The sequence below is a fragment of the Danio aesculapii genome, chromosome 20 (genome assembly GCF_903798145.1).
Source record: "Danio aesculapii chromosome 20, fDanAes4.1, whole genome shotgun sequence".
NCBI lineage: Eukaryota > Metazoa > Chordata > Actinopteri > Cypriniformes > Danionidae > Danio > Danio aesculapii.
In genome coordinates, this window is record NC_079454.1 from 34,005,252 (window position 1) to 34,022,404 (window position 17,153).

At 33.6% G+C, this 17,153-nt stretch overlaps 1 protein-coding gene across 1 annotated transcript in view; it reads right to left on the reverse strand.

Annotated features, from left to right (window-relative positions):
* The window catches only part of nbas (NBAS subunit of NRZ tethering complex), a 350,427-nt gene that overhangs the window by 240,811 nt on the left and 92,463 nt on the right, over positions 1–17,153 (reverse strand). Inside the window, 1 exon segment of the mRNA XM_056480954.1 lies at positions 13,923–13,985. Within this exon segment, the coding sequence (XP_056336929.1) occupies positions 13,923–13,985 (63 nt within the window).

Sequence of the window (17,153 nt, forward strand, 5' to 3'; positions counted from 1 at the left end):
TATTAAGTCGATAAGTAACATGAAAACCAAGATTTAAATTCTGCAAAACACTCAGCAGGAGTAAAAGAAGGAAACATTGAAGGTTTTGATGAGAGATGAAGGCCCAATCCCAATTCTATTTTTGTACGCGACTGCTGTAGTTCTTCCAGTTGTTTTATTTTTTGGTATTTATCTTCAGGAAATCACTGAAGGCATATATTATGTTATCATAACAATATAATGTGGCAGTAAAATTGTAACTGTACTGTGCATTTAAACAGTGGCCATATTCATCTATGTAAACACACCAAAAACACCTTAACATTATAGCAGACACTGTAAAAAGGTAATTTCCCGCCAGTAGACATTACTGACACGGTTTTCAAGTGTCATAATGTTGTGGTACTACTATACAGGAGTTATTGTTATGAATTATAGATAGCGAAATTTTGCGGTTTTTATTTTAGCTTTTTTTTTTTTAAAGCATGACTGTAAAACACGAACACGGTTATGAATATATCAAAACATGTGCTTGTTGTAAAATTTCTTGGAAAATTTCGTCCCCCTTGGTTTTGAGTGTGGTCCTGAAAATCTCCGTTCGAAGGGGTGTCTACCCCTTCCCCTTAGCCCAACGCCTTAAAGCTAAAGAAAATTGGGACACCCCAACCCCATCCCACAAAACCAGGGGTAGGGGTAAGGCTAAGGGCTAAGGGGTAGGATTGGGATTGGGCCGAAGTTGAGTGTCATCAGCATCACAATTAAAGTGAATATCAAATTTACAAAAAAATTATGGCAACAGGTAAATTGTACATAAGAAACAGAAGAGGTCTCAAAACCAAACCCTGAGGAATACAGCATAAGTGAGCTTTGATTTGAACTGTTTAAATTGTGTGGTCCATCAATAAAAACAAAGCTGTACCAGTAATTCCTAAAGACTCCAAACTACTTAACAATATGGAGTAAGAAATGGTGTCAAATGCAATAGTTAAGTCTAGCAAAACAAATATTGATTGAAGACCTGTATCTGCGACTAGTAAACCATTAGAGATCATCAAAAGTGCAGTCTCAACACTTTGGTATGAATGAAACCCAGAATAAAACTGTTCACATAAACTATTTAGTGATAAATTATTTCAGATCTGGTATCATTTCAAGTATTTTTTTTTTTTGACGGAAAAAATACATTTGAGGTGGGACTAAAATTACATAATTTGTTAATATCTGCCCCAGGGTTATTGATAATCTGTGTTACTGCACTGTAAAAGGTTTCACTTAGTTAAACTTACAAACTCTAAATCACCAGCTGCTTAGAGAGATTCTTTGTTTCAACTTAAGATGTTGAGTTATTTAAATATCTTGTAAGTTAAGTTGACTCACATTTTCAAATCAGCTGGTGAACTTAAGTTGAGTTTGTACGTTTATCCAAGTGAAACCTTTTACAGTGTGAAGAAGTTCAGTTTTAAAAGCAGTGGAGACTGTACCAGAAAGATGAGAAGCATGCATAAATGTCAGTGATTAAAGATGAAAGGAAAGGTAAAGCAGCTTTAACCAAGCAAGTCTTAATGGATCCAGCTGAGAAGTGTCAGTTTTAGATAATTGAACAATGGAACAAATTTCCTCAACTATAGTAAGTGTAAAAGTAGGAAGGTAAGAAACTGAAGAAAACACTGATGACAATGAATTCCAGAATGAACAACGTTATCATCCGAGCTAGGTGGAACCAATTTATGATGGATGAGTTTAATTTTCATATTGAAAAAAAAAGAGCATGAATGCATAACACAGCTCTGTGGAAAAAATTATGGAGATTAGAAGTATCAATTGGTGCAACCAAAAAGTGTTAACCAAAAAAAAAAAAAACTTATAATAATTCCACACCAACCCCAATTAGACCAGCATAATAAGATGATTTTGCAGCAGACATAACAGACTTGTAAGCCTTCATACTACACATCATCAGTACTCTAGTCTTCAGCGTTACAAGATCAGTCCGAAACTATGCTAATTGTAAAACATTTGTATTTATTTATAATTATGTAAAAGCATTTAACGAAATCTTTCTCTTTAGAAATCTGTCACTATATACAGTTTTGAAAAAAAAGAGACCATTTGAAAATGCTCAGTTTCTGTAGAATTTCGTTGATTTATTAGATAAGCGTTTGAGTGAAATGTTAGTGTGATAATATTTCTTTCAAATAAAACTAGTCATTTAGCCCATTTATTTTCCCAGAAAATGGCAGTAGGTCAAAATACTAAATGTTTTCATTTGTTATGACTAGGGCCAGACAGAATCTGTCGACATTTTTTGCTATTTCTGCGCAGCATTTTGTAAAAAATCTGCAGATTTAAGCGGAATGATGAGAGTATCGTAACTAAAAGCTTAATATATTAGATTAAAAAATAATACTTTTAAAAGTTAAATTTAATGTGCACAATGCAAACCCAATTAGATCCACTTATTTGGTAAACAAAGCAAGTCTCACATAAACTAAACGACAGATACTATTACTTTATAAACTGTACTGTAAATAAATCATATGAACATTTTCATTTTAGTCAATAGTATTACTGAAATACATTTTAAAACCAAATAAACAAACACACATTTACACAAGTAAATAAATAGAGTCAGTGGTGGGCTAAAAATCTGGGAAAATCTGCTGATTTCTGCGCACACAGATTCTGTGTGGGCCTAGTTATGACTGAAAATCAGGATTATTGCACCAAATATCTACTTCATTATAATATATTATTGTGTTTTGTGTATTGTTTTGTTTATTGGGTATTGTGTTGTATAAAAATGTATTTAGATGGGTTTTGAAAAGTGAAAACAAGCACCTTTTTGTTAATTTATGGCAGCAAAAAATGATGTTTTATTTGTATACACCATTTTTCTTATTTACTATTTTCTTGTATATTCATTTTCTGAATTTTCAGCATCTCTACAACTTAACTGAGACTGCAAATATAAGAATTGGTTTGTTTGCATGGCATTTGACAGCTGAAGTTACATGCATTTAACTTTTGAACAGATCTGTGACCCATTTATGAGTTTTACTTTCAACCCAGCATGGCAAACAACATGAGAAGCCATGCCTAAGTGCAGCTACATGCTAACAGCTGTTCAGACGAGTCAAGAACAGACAAGGGTGTCTGAATGAACCTCTGTGAGCTGAACTGTGTGCTGTCTGGCTGAGATGCCCTCAATAAATGAGGATGTACCATCCCATGGGACATCCAGCACAGATGTTTTCTGTTTCCTTCCTTTCTTCCTGTCTCGCACTCCTTCCCTCATGTCTCTTTCTTTCCCTCTGCAATCTGCTGGGGCCAGATTTGATTTTTTTTTTTAAGTTCACTTACATATTTTTGCCACTTCCCTCTCATTTTAAGACCTCTCTCCATCTGTCTGGAGCTCTTTAAGTCTTCTCCAGTGATCATGACCTGCTCCTCAAATGGCTGCTTGAACATGTAAAATGTTTTGGCTTTTAAATGTCTTTCTTGTTTTTGAAATATTTATTTTACTTTGTAACATTACTAGTGCTATATTCAGTGAAAGTCACTGGACGTAGTACTTTATAATTATACATCAGAACTGTTTAAATGTTTGTTACATGTTTTAACCTCATGGTCAAGTTGATTAAGAGGTGATTAAGTGGTCTTTCTTGAAATTCTAAGCATTAAAAAATTGATACAAAGTAGACAAACTTTGATATCCCTTTGCTAAAGTTGAACCACAGTTTAATTGTAATAAAGGTGTAGCAACTAGGATTTATGGCCAGACTGATTTACATTTGCATATCCACAGTTTTTGTAGCAAAACCATGCTTGATTTTTAAAACGAGTGACCTAAGTAAACATTGCTATGAAGCAAAAATAAAAACAATGTCAAAGGCGTAAAATTAAAAAATAAAAAAGCATGTTTTAACATGACTTAGAACTCTACTAACATGTTTAGCTTGTTGCTAGTAGGTTTATAGGATGTGTAAGTTAATACCATGTTTCAGAACTTTCCAAACATGTTGCAATGTATATTGTAACCAGTTTAGAAATGTTGTTAGCATGTCACTAACATCAGAGTTTCTACAGGTTACTTCAAGTCAAATTTACAACTTTTTAAGACCCTTTTAAGACCATTATGAATGAAATTTTAAACTTATACTTGTTAATACTTATGTTTTAGATTTTTTTTAATGGTCCGGTTACTTCTGTAAATAGTTTTTTTAATTTTAAGATCATGTAAAGAGATGTGTTGCTTAAGTTTTCTTTCCCCGACTAGGGAATTTAATACAAAAAATTTGCTGTAAAAGAGTCTAACAGCTGTTGTGAATTGTCTCTCTTTGCAATAAAAAAAAACCTTAAATATATTTCTAAAAAATAATCAAAAAATAAAAATGGCCGCATTCACTTCCTTTTATTAAAGCTATGCGTCGACCATCGCTCTTCCTACGCAACCTAAATTAATCCCTTCATGTATCAGTTCTGACTGAAGGACACACTGCATATAGTGATAAAGACACTGTTCCCAGATCAGCTTCTATTCATGCGATTTGAAGATGAGCGAAAGTGAACAATTTCGGATTTGAGTGCGTTTTTAAACAAATAATGTTGTCTTAAATGAGCACAAACAGTTACGAAAGTAATCGAGTGCTTTATTTTTATAGATCTGGGCATTCTTAAAGTGACACATCTGTTATCAAACAAAACAGTGGGTCAATGACTTAATTTAATTTCTTTATAGGCCATTGATTTTAATAGGTTAAATATAACCTAATGTTCTAATGTTTGTTATGTATTCTTTCATTTCAAGCTAATTTACTCCACATATTTGTAACGGTTGTTGGGGGGGGGGTATCCCAAATTTTTATATTCCAACATTGACGGGTCTGGTTTAATCACTTGCTTTTCTGACACACAAAGCCTACTGTAACGCACAGTAAGCAGATACAATTTGTAATATTCAAATCATATATTTAAAATACAAGTTAATGTTTAAATTTCAAAGATATACAAATATGTCATAAATCTGAATTTTTACAGAATTCCATCTGGACCAATTTAGAAAAAAATGAAAAATGTATTAGTGCCCAGTCACTAGGTAAGTGAGTTTGAGTGGTAAGAATTGTTTGACCTAAAAAAATTAATAGGTAAACAAATAAGAAACAAAAGATGTCCCAAAACCGAACCTAGTTGAATGCAACATAAGTGGGCTTTAATTTAAACTATTTAAGTTGCACAATTTTGTGTATTGTCCATCAATAAAAACAAAGCAAATGCAAAGCTGTACCAGTAATTCCAATAGACAGTTAATAAGCCAGTAGGTAAAAGTGGGAATTGGTACTTAAATGTTGCCAATATTGCTAACGTTCTATAGTTTAAAGGTTCAACAAGTTTAAAACAGATGTTAAACTGACAGCATGTATCTGACATGTTTATCATATTGCTAGGATGAAATAGCATTAGAAAAATATGGCATCAAGTTTCTAGCATTGTTAATATGCTGCTATAGCATACAAAATGTTATCAACATTTAGCTTGAAATAGCATGTTGGTAGCAGTAATTAACATGTTAACATGGCTGAGAGAGCAGTGAATTACAGCCAGCTCTGCTGTAATTGGGCAGTTTTTCTTTACATTAGCACTGGTCTGGACTGAATGCTTGAGTGTGTTCACTTACTGAATCACTAGACTAAAAACATTTAGATTTTAAAGGCTTAAAGCAATCTGATAACAAACAGAAATGTAAAATTGGGTAAAGGGGTTCAAGTAGAAATGTCTGCCTAGGGTTACAGGTGCTTGTGCCAATGTGCACAGTAAAACATTATCTGTTAATTATCTGTTAGTTTGCATATTTTGTGATTCACAAGTGTTTTCCATTTATTTACGGTTGTTAATAGCATTATGAGATGTTGATCTCTGCTCTGTAAAATTGTAGAGTAGAATTTTCAACATCAAAAGTCAACAAAGTGACTTTTATGGACATTTTAGGTTAAAATAATATAATGTCTAAGAAACAATATATAGAGAAATAAATCTATTATATAAAAGAAAATGTACTGGCAGTTTATTACAATGTTTTTGTACCATAATATCCAACACCAACCCAGACAATATAGCACTTTAAACTATTTAAAATGTTAATAAAAGTCACCTTTTCAAACTTTTCAAGGTTAAAAGTAGTTGGAAGTAAAATCAAGGTCTCATAATGCAAATCACAATATATTGGCAATTTTGGGCTATTTTACACATAGTTTTTACAGCGCATATGTGCGGTAAAATAAACTTCAAAGATCATAAAACTGTGTTAACTCTTAATAAGGAAATTCTGCGGAACTTATTTGCACTACTTGTTTTAAATAACTTCAACCCAAGAAATGATTGAATGAATCCCACAAAATTGACTAATATACATTCCTTCGTGCTAATTTCTGGCGACAAAGTTACTACTGCAGGACACCAATTCCAACTACATACATTTATTGTCTTTTTAAAGCCCCATTTGGTCATATCTATTCAGTATCAACTTTATAGCACATCTAGATTGATTTCTTTCAAAAGAAGAATGTCTGATAGGTCCCCTTTGACACAAAAATGTAGGGTAAGGCAAGGATTATAAAAGAAAACACTGGAAAAGATACTGCACAATTCAGATACAAACTGGAGAAAGGGTAAATCTTGAGAGAAGAATAAAAAACGAGTGATAAGTTAGAGCAAACAAGAGAAAAAGAGTGAAATTAAGGCCGCAGTGACTGTGTCCTCCCAGGCCAGTCATAAATATCTGAGAGAGAGAGACTTTCATCATCCATTCCTCCGACAGAATTCTAATGGATCTAGAGAAATGAGTCTCTGTGGAGCCATTACAGGCTGATCACGTCACCTGAGCTCAGATTGACACACATGCAAACAGACACAAAGACAAAAAAAAAAAACGCACAAATGTATGCAAACACGATGCAGCAAACAACATGCATACAAAACATGCTTTGCTCAGACAGACAGCCCTTGATTTTTCTGGCTTCAAATCAGTTTAGTTTTTCTGCAGTCTACCAAAAATAAATAATTATGAATAATTGAATCCAATGTTTATAAAAGCTGATCCTGAAAATCTGTTGGTTTGTTTGTTTGTTTGTTTTGAGCATCTCAGTTTGAACAGCCGGACTGAATCTTAAGTCGTTTCTTTTGTCATGCAAGAAGTCTTGCAAACGTAATGTCACAAAGTATACAATACGGCCTCTAGCTGTGTCTAATTCTTAAGAAATCAATGTTTCCATTAAGAAGCAATAGCTGGCCACAGACTCATTCCAATGGGCATTTCACTTATATATGTTTTATCCCTGTTATTTTAAAAAATGTAATCAATGTACTACATTCTAGTTTGATAATGTTAAATAATAACGTTATTATTATTAATTAATGCACTCATTCATTCATTCATTCATTTTCTTTTCAGCTTAGTGCCTTTATTAATCTGGGGTCGCCACAGCGGAATGAACCGCCAACTTATCCAGCATATGATTTACACAGCAGATGGCCTTCCAGCTGCAACATCCATACACACTCATTCACACATACACTACGGACAATTTTACCCTTACCAATTCACTTATACCACATGTCTTTGGACTGTGGGAGAAACCGGAGCACCCGGAGAAAACCCTTGCAAATTCAGGGAGAAAATGTCAACTGACCCAGGCGTGACTCGATCCAGCGACTTTCTTGCTGTGAGGTGATTGTGCTATCCACTGTGCTGCCATTATTATTATTATTCTTATTTATTATTATTAGCAGCTGTTTTAGGAGATCTTACTTAATAAATTATAGTAATGGAGTGGTTAAAATCTATAAACCATTTCAATGTAGTCATGTCACTGGCTCAAGAACATTTCCTGCTTGTTATCACACTATTTTATAAATGTAACAAGAGGCAATTCAATCATAAGTTAATGTTAAAACAGCTATCATAACATTATTCATTAATATGTGGCTCTTTTTGGATTCTTGGAAGCTATAGAATTTAAAAATGTAAAACAGAAAATATGTTGGGATCTTCGTTTTTGTTTATCACTCAAAATGGTCTAAAGAAACAAAATCTGTCACTGGTACCTTTTCACAAGGTAAACATTTGTACTGTACAGGTGAACATTAGTTCATTAAGGTAATTTTAAGGTTCACTTTTGTACCTTTAAGGTACTCAGATATACACATTTAAGTTTAAGTTTAGGTTTAGGTTTAACAACTTTATTAATCCCACCAGGGGCGATTAAATTAGGGCAGTAGCATTATGATACAACAAACACATAAAAAGACAAATCAAACAATATTAAAAAACACAATCCAGCATGCTTCATCATAATTTAATAAAAAGTACTAAAAAATACAGCAATAAGAAAGGACTCGTACATTAAAAATGTAAAAACTTGCTAAAATTTAAGGTTATAAAGCCTTATTTCCTGCAGGAACAAAGGTGAATTTATATCTAATAGAAGATAATTTAATGCTTCTAAACCTTGTTCCAAAGGGCAACAATACAAAAAAAAAAAAAGGTTTCAGAAGATGGGAATCATCTCCTATCACACTTTGAATTTTCCTTATCATTTGCTATTCATGAAACTCTGCAGAGGCAAACCAATAATCTTGGAGCAAGTCTTGACTAAGTTTTGAAGGTGATTTTCGTCTCTAACAGAAAGTGAAAACCAGCATAAAAAGAAAAAGCTTAGTTTGCTCTCAATATTAGTAGTATAAAAAGTTCTTATTATATATTTTTTTCCCACACAGAAAGAGTTCAGTTTCCTGAGAACATACATTCTCTGATGCACTTTCTTAGTAACAGCTTCTGAGTTCTGCTGGAACTTTAAAGTGGTTTTAAAGATTGTGCCAAGATACTTATATTCCTGTGCATTTGTACTTTTTAGGTATTAACATGCACCTTTAAGGAACTGTTAGGAACAAAAATGTACCTTTTGAAAAGGTACTGCCCCAGTTACAGATTTTGTTATTTATTTCTGAGTGTATTAATGATCTATCAATTATAGTTTTGTGCGCTGTCCTCAAAATAACTTGTAAATAAACTGTCAGAAATATTTAAGTCTTCAAGGCATAGTTTATTTATTTACATTTTTAAATAAAATGCCTGACATATTATTGCTGGTGTGGAAAATTATAAATTTAAAAATATGAAACATTTACCTTTAGAACCACATGGCGAACTACAATGTTTGTTGACAGTTAGAAATATTTCATTAAGATTAAATTAATTTCTCATTTGTTTCCAACACAATCATTTTTTGATTGCCAGAAACACAACTGTGACTTTATTTTCAGGATAATTTACCCACATCCATGATTTTGTGGTTTCATATCCATTAATTATAGTTTTGTGAACTGTCCTCAAAATAACTTAAACTGTCAGAAATATTTAGGTCTTCGGGCCATAGTCTTGAATTTATTTATTTATTTTGGTTTAAAGAAAATACCCGACATATTATTGCTGGTGTGAAAAATAAAACATTTTTTAAAAGGTATGAAACATTTACAACAACACAGTGACTTGCAATGTTTGTTAACAGTAAGCAACATCTCATTAGCCATGTTTCCATCCAAAAATGCGAATGAACTTTATGCGCAAAACTGGATTATTGACTGGATTAAAGACGTGCGAAATAAAGCAGCGTTTCCATCCAACGAGTCAAAACGAACAAAATAGTCACTTCCTGATTAACTGGCGCCAAATATCAACAGTAAAAACTGAATTTACTCTGGCAGGAGAAGCTGCGTCAGTCTTTTTCTCATCTAATAAATGACTTGCGCAATCCAGGCAATCCTGACACGCAGTGAACGCGCGGTGGCGTTTTTAGGTGTCAGACACGGAGCACAGACGCTCTTGACTCTGGATGTCATTAATAATATAACTCTAATACTTAAACGGTAAGGTGTTTTTAGAATGACCAAAACAACAGTTCATATGTTTTACAGTGTGCTCAGCCTGCTGGTTTCGGCATTTACGCACATTTTCATCATCACATGATCTCTTATAACAAAATCACATGACCTTTTTTATGCGCATACTGAAATTTGTGCGGTAAAAGGGTTTCCATTGCAGTTTATGTGCATCTTTTCTCAACAAATAAAAAGTTCATCCTACGCATTTATGCGCATAAGTTTATGCGCATTTTCAAAATTTATGCACATCATGGCATTTCCATCAACTGTTTTTTTATGCGCATATGCAAAATGCGTATAAAAATAGCTGGATGGAAACATAGCTAATGAGATTAAAATATTTTTTAAGTCCATGGTTTTGTGTGAATGTGTGTGTGCGTGAATACGTGTGTATTGAAGTAGCAAAAGCTTTACCAGATTTCACATCATTTTATTAAGTAAAGCAAAAGTGAAGATTTTGGTCAAACAGATCGGATAACAATTGTGCAGAGGAATTTTTTGCTAAAATGTGTTAAATTTGTCATCCATTTGTTAACTTGAGCTGTATTTTTTTCTCTAACCCCTTATCAAATCATTAATTTATTCCCATATTTCCTAGTATAGCCAACTAACTAATGGCATGTCACTACATAACTTTACGAAACGAGTGTTAAATGAGTAAACACATCTGCAGATTTTGGACAATATGCATAAACGCACACAATTTCTCTGTTCTCTCATAAACTGCATGCAGGAAATGTCATGATGGACGTGAGCTGAGCCAAAATCTCCAATTTTCCATCCTCTCTTCCCACAATGACAGCTATTCTGAGCAGTTGCGTTAGAAAGTCTCTCTTGACACCATGCTGAAACTTACATCATCGCACAAACAATACTGACTACACCAGAGGCTCTCCAGCTTTTCAGGTCAAGCAGCACCTCTGATCAAATCAAAACATCCGACAACCATTTAGACACAGAGTTTCTTTCTTTTCCATTAGATCTGATTGCAGACGGGCTTTTGGAAATGTACACATAACCCTATATTTGAATTAATATAATCAGTTCAGATAAATCATGCTGCTTTAAGATCCATTACTAGCCCTTTACAAATGCATGAATGGACTTAACAAATCGCACATACATCACGACACTGACAACTAGAAAGGATTACAATGAATTTCCTTGAGTTAATATGCAAATTGTGCAGTCCAATTCAAACACATAAATAATAAATATAGCCTACTGTGGAATATGAAGAAATGCAGGCAATCGATCTCAAAGTGCTTATGTTATTAATAAGATACTGCGCTTGAGTGACGAATCATGTGCTGCAGAACCAAAACGAAGGCCACTTTAAAAGCATAAAAATCTATCAAATCACCTTTTGCATTGATTGTCTGCACAAAATTTGACATTAGAATGAAGTGTTCTTGAAATATTTGCTGCGCAATACATTCCTAAATGTACAAAGCTGTGTTAAATAAGTGAATTAATCAAATATATTACAAACGTATATAGCTAAGGGCAAAATTATTAGCCCACATGTGAAATATCTATTCTTTTTCAAATATTTCTCAAGTGATATTTAATTAAGCAAGGAATTTTTAACAGTATAACTGATAATATTTTTCCTTCTGGAAAAAGTCGTATTTGTTTTAGCCAGAATAAAAGCAGTTTTAAACATTTTTTAAACCATTTTAAGGTCAATATTATTAGCCCCTTAAGGATTTTTTTTTTTTGATTGGCAATTAAACAAACCAATATTAAATAAACCTAGATAAATTAAACAATTAATCTAGATAAGCCTTTAAATTGCACTTTAAGCTAAATACTACTGCAAAATGACATGTACAATATTACATAGCTACTGTCATTAAAGGAAAGATAAAATAAATCAGTTTTAAGAAAATTGGTTATGAAAACTATTATGTTTAGAAATGTGTTGAAAAAACAATCTCTCTGCCAAGCAGAACTTGGAGAAAAAATATAAAGGGATTCAAATTTAACAGGAGGGCTAATAATACTGAATTCAACTGTGTGTACACCCTACCATTCAATTTGTATTAAAATTAAATATTTTTATTCAGAAAAAACACAATAAATTGACCTAAAGTAACAGTAAAGGCATTTCAATGTTTCAAATTTCGGTCTCTAACACATGCTGTTCTTATGATTTATATATATATATATATATATATATATATATATATATATATATATATATATATATATATATATATATATATATATATATATATATATATATTATATATATATATATATATATATATATCTATCTATCTATCTATCTATCTATCTATCTATCTATCTATCTATCTATCTATCTTATCTATCTATCTATCTATCTATCTATATATATTATATATATATATATATATATATATATATATATATATATATATATATATATATATAATAATAAAGATCATTAAAAAAGCGTGAGCCAATTCCACAAAATTATTAAGCAGCATGACTGTTTTCAGCACTGACAATAAGAATTATTTCTTGAGCATCAAATCTGGATATAAAAATGATCTCTGAAAGATCATGTGACACCTGAGTAATAGCTAATGAAAATCTAGCGTTGCCATGACAATAATCACAATATTACCAGTTTACTTTTTAAAAGAATAAAACACTAGCTTTGATAGGCATTTTTGATCAAAAACATCTCACACACCATATACAAACTAACAAACTGTACTGTACATTGAACTAGTAGCATATAATAAATAAAGATACATAACGCATGTCATTTTGTTCCTCATTCCTCTAAATGTTTAACCAGAATATAATTTTTGTTTCTTCGTAACTTTCATTTAATAGATTAAATTCTCTATTAGTAATAGTGTTCAGTTATGATGTCATTATTAAAATCTAAATATACCAAAAGCATCAATAACTCATGCTCAAGCAATTACTGTACACTGTGGCAAGATACACTAACTGGCCACTTTAATAGGTACACCTTATTAGTACTGGGTTGTACCTTCTTTTGCCTTCAGAACTGCCTTAATCCTTCGTGGCATGCACACAAGTTACTAGACATATTCCTCAGAGATTATAGTTCATATTGACACAATAGCATCACGCAGTTGCTGCAGATTTGTCGGCTGCACATCCATGATGCGAATCTACCGTTCCACCACATCCCAATGGTGCTTTATTGGATTGAGCTCTGGTGACTGTGGAGGCCATTTGAGTACAGTGAACTCATTATGTTTTCCCAATCTTCTATTGTCCAATTCTGGTGAGTCTGTGCAAATTGTAGCCTCAGTTTCAATGTTCTTAGCTGACAAGAGTGACACCCGGTGTGGTCTGCTGCTGTAGCCCATCCGCCTCAAGGTTCGATGTGTTGCGCATTCAGAGATGCTCTTCTGCATACCTCGGTTGTAACGAGTGGTTATTTGAGTTACTGTTGCCTTTCTATCAGCTGGAAGCAGTCTGGCCATTCTCCTCTGACCTCTGGCATCAACAAGACATTTGTGCATACAGAACTGCCACTCACTGGAAATTTTCTCTTTTTCAGAACATTCTCTGTACACCCTAGAGATGGTTGTGCGTGAAGATACCAATAGATCAGCACTTTCTGAAATACTCAGACCAGCCTGTCTGGCACCAACAACCATGCCACGTTCAAAGTCACTTGAATTCCCTTTCTTCCGCATTCTAATGCTCTGTTTGAACTGTAGGAGATTGTCTTGATCATGTCAAATGCAGTTGCTGCCATGTGATTGGCTGATTAGAAATTTGCATTAACAAGCAGTTGGACAGGCGTACCTAATAAAGAGGCAGAGTGTGTGTAAATCTGCCACACAAAATAAATGCAGCGGCTAAATTTAAGAAAGGAAAATTATCTACTTTATATACCAATCATTATATAAACCACATTGAAGGATGAAAATAGACCTACAGTAACAAAATGGCTTTCTGTGAACCTGCTGGACATGACGTGCACTGTGAAAGCAATTAAATTTGACTTGGCTCATTCTGTGTTCTCCTACCTCAAGTGTTTCTCCAGAGTGTCCACCTGGTCATGCAAGGCTTTTGTGGAGTCAGTCTCAGGTCTGAGAAAGAGAGAGAAGTAAACAAGATCAAAGATCAGCCGTCTCAACACTTACAGACTGCACTAATCGAAAGTCTCTCTCAAGATTTTGAGCTTCCATTATCTGACGGAGTCGGCGGGTCAGCGCATGGGTATGATTATAAGCTTTTCTATTTGTTCTTTGTTATACGCTCATTGGCAATAGATGTTTAAATGAATACACAATGGCTGCTTTGTATCTGATCTCAAGACAAGGTCAACACACAATAAAATGTCAATAACCGTGGTTAGAATTGTTCAGTTAGCAGCTGCTGGTTGATGTTATGCAGTAACACTGCCTTATGGAGTGACAGTCATTCAAAATGATCAGTGTATTCAGGATGTTATGATTAATCAATAAAAGTGCAATTTATAAACCTTAATTGTAAAGGCACTGGTTTGGCTACATCTACAAAACATTTAGGGAGGTGGGATGGGTGGATGGGGGTTGGAATTGCAATTGAGTTTCCCACTAGACAGAACAATACGGGAGATGGGTCTAAAATACGGGAGACTCCCGAGAAAAACGGGAATGTTGGCAGGTATACACTGTAATGTATAATGGTACGGTAATGTCAATGATATGACAAAAAGTCATGACAACAAATGTTTTTATGTTACTTTAACTTATTTCAATAAGTTAATCAGGCTTCAAGATTTTTATAACTTACACAAAGTTTAACTTAATATATTAAGTCAGTTTGATTTATACAAGTTGAAATGACTAGAAAAGTTTGATTAGACCATTTATGCAGCCATATTTTTTACAGCACAGCTTCAGCCTTTTCAATGACATGGCATTCTTATTTCTGCTAAATGGAGCCAAATTATGACACAACTATTGATGTTTATATTTAGATAAAAGACTGATGTCTTAGTCACCAAAATAAATCACCATTTTAAACTACAGTAACTTGACATAAAGGGGGTTATGATATCGAAATATCGAACAAAAAATTGTGGGGGAATTTTTCCAACAATAATTAAACAGAATTTTAAGTGTGTTTTGTGCTAGTACCTTGGCTTGTTTAGGCCTGACATGGATTAATAAATGACAACAACCAATAGAGAATGGCGACAAGTTGCTGTTTTTATGGGTGATTAGCTGAATTGTTCCTTTAAATTATTCATTCAAAACAAAGCAATTTTTTATAAATAAAACACTGAATCACTGGCTAACTCGATTTATCCATAAACCTATTCATTCAGGAACAAAATACTTATTAATAAAATGTAGAATAAAATATAGGACACATTAGCTAATTTACTAACATGAACAAACAATGAATAATGCATTTATTCATGTTTGTTAACATTAGTTAATGAAAATATAGCACAGTGTTGTATTTTAATAATGCATTAGCAAATGTTGAACTATGATTAATGCATGCTGTACAAGTATTGCTTGTTATTAGTTCATGTAAGCAAATACATTACAACACATAGGTAATGTGTTAACCCTCAGTGTTGCTCTGGGACACTGAAATATTTAGTGTTGGTTTTGTTTAAAACCAATTCTTATGGCTAAACAATACTTTGACTAAATGTAATGCACTCAATGTTAACTGCTTTTTTTCATTATTGGTGGGTGTACATGTACACTTTTTTTCTGTCATGAATTTGTACACGTTTCTTTCCCCCATCAGGAGAAGTCCAGTGCAAATTGTTAATTCTGGTATGGTCGTGGCTCATACCATGTGAGAGGAACTTTTGAAGTTCTTTTTTTGTGAGGTGTGTGTAGTCGAAAGACCCAAACTGTTAATCAATCAGGATTAAAGACAGTGAAAGACAGAAAGTGTGGCTCTTAAAGCAATAAAAGCAATGACATCCTCTGTCAATACTACCTGACAAAAATCTTGTCGCCTATCCAAGTTTTAGGAACAACAAATCATAACTTGACTTCTAGTTGTATCAGAAGTGGCTTATATGAAAGACAAAGGCCTCTAGATTACACTTATTTTAGCAAAATAAAATATAATCATGCCTTAATTTTTTATTATTTAATTAGGACTTAGTAAGCTCTGACTTTGCTTAGACAGAAATGCTGTACAGTATGGAATATAAAAGTCATAGAGCAGTGGGGAAAAGATTTAATTTGGTATATGAGTCCTATGAGCTTGGAGGACTGCATCCACACATCTCTGCACTGACTCATATGACTTATTAATCAAGTCATCTGGAAGAAAGCGTTCTTGCAGGACTCTCAGAGTTCATCAAGATTCTTTGGATTCATCTTCAATGCCTCTTCCATCTTACCCCAGACATGCTCAAGAATGTTCATGTCTGGTGACTGGGCTGGCCAATCCTGGAGCACCTTCACCTTCCTTGCTTTCAGGAACTTTGATGTGGAGGCTGAAGTATGAGAAGGAGCGCTATCCTGCTGAAGAATTTGCACTCTCCTGTGGTGTGTTTGTAATGTAATCGGCAGCACAAATATCTTGATACCTCAGGCTGTTGATGTTGCCATCCACTTTGCAGATCTCTTGCACACCCCTATACTGAATGTAACCCGAAACTTTTCCTTGACTTGACTGATTTGAATCTTGGGTCCATGCGGGTTCCAATAGGTCTTCTGCAGTATTTGTGATAATTGGAATGCAGTTCAACAGATGATTCATCAGTAATATCTACCATCTGCCACTTCTCCAAACGATCAACTGGAAGTCAAGTTTTTTTGTTGCACTTACAACTGGGATCGACAACAAGACTTTTGTCAGGTAGTGTACAGAATTTTTTCTGATGCAGAATTGTTTTGGCATATAATCGAATGCGATTGCTTCTGAATTCAACAGGTCATAAATTCATGTTTATATCATTGTGTCTGACTGATTTTCACATAAACTCACTTGTGACGTCTACGCGGACATACAATCTATCAACCATCAGAATTCACAACGTATATGCCCACCTTTACTATTGATGGCACTCATGTGGACACACATATCCTTAAAATATATAAAAAACCAAAACCAGAAAAGCAAGATCACCCATATTTAAGTTGCAAATACTTGGCAAAATCATTGCAGACCTTTAAACAGCCAGCGAACTGCCGATGAAATCAAACAAATGCTGTCAGGTTTTAGGTTTGTGTTTTTCAGCTGTGCCCTTTATCTGAACTTGAGCTGAAATCATGTGCAATTCTGCTTAAGAG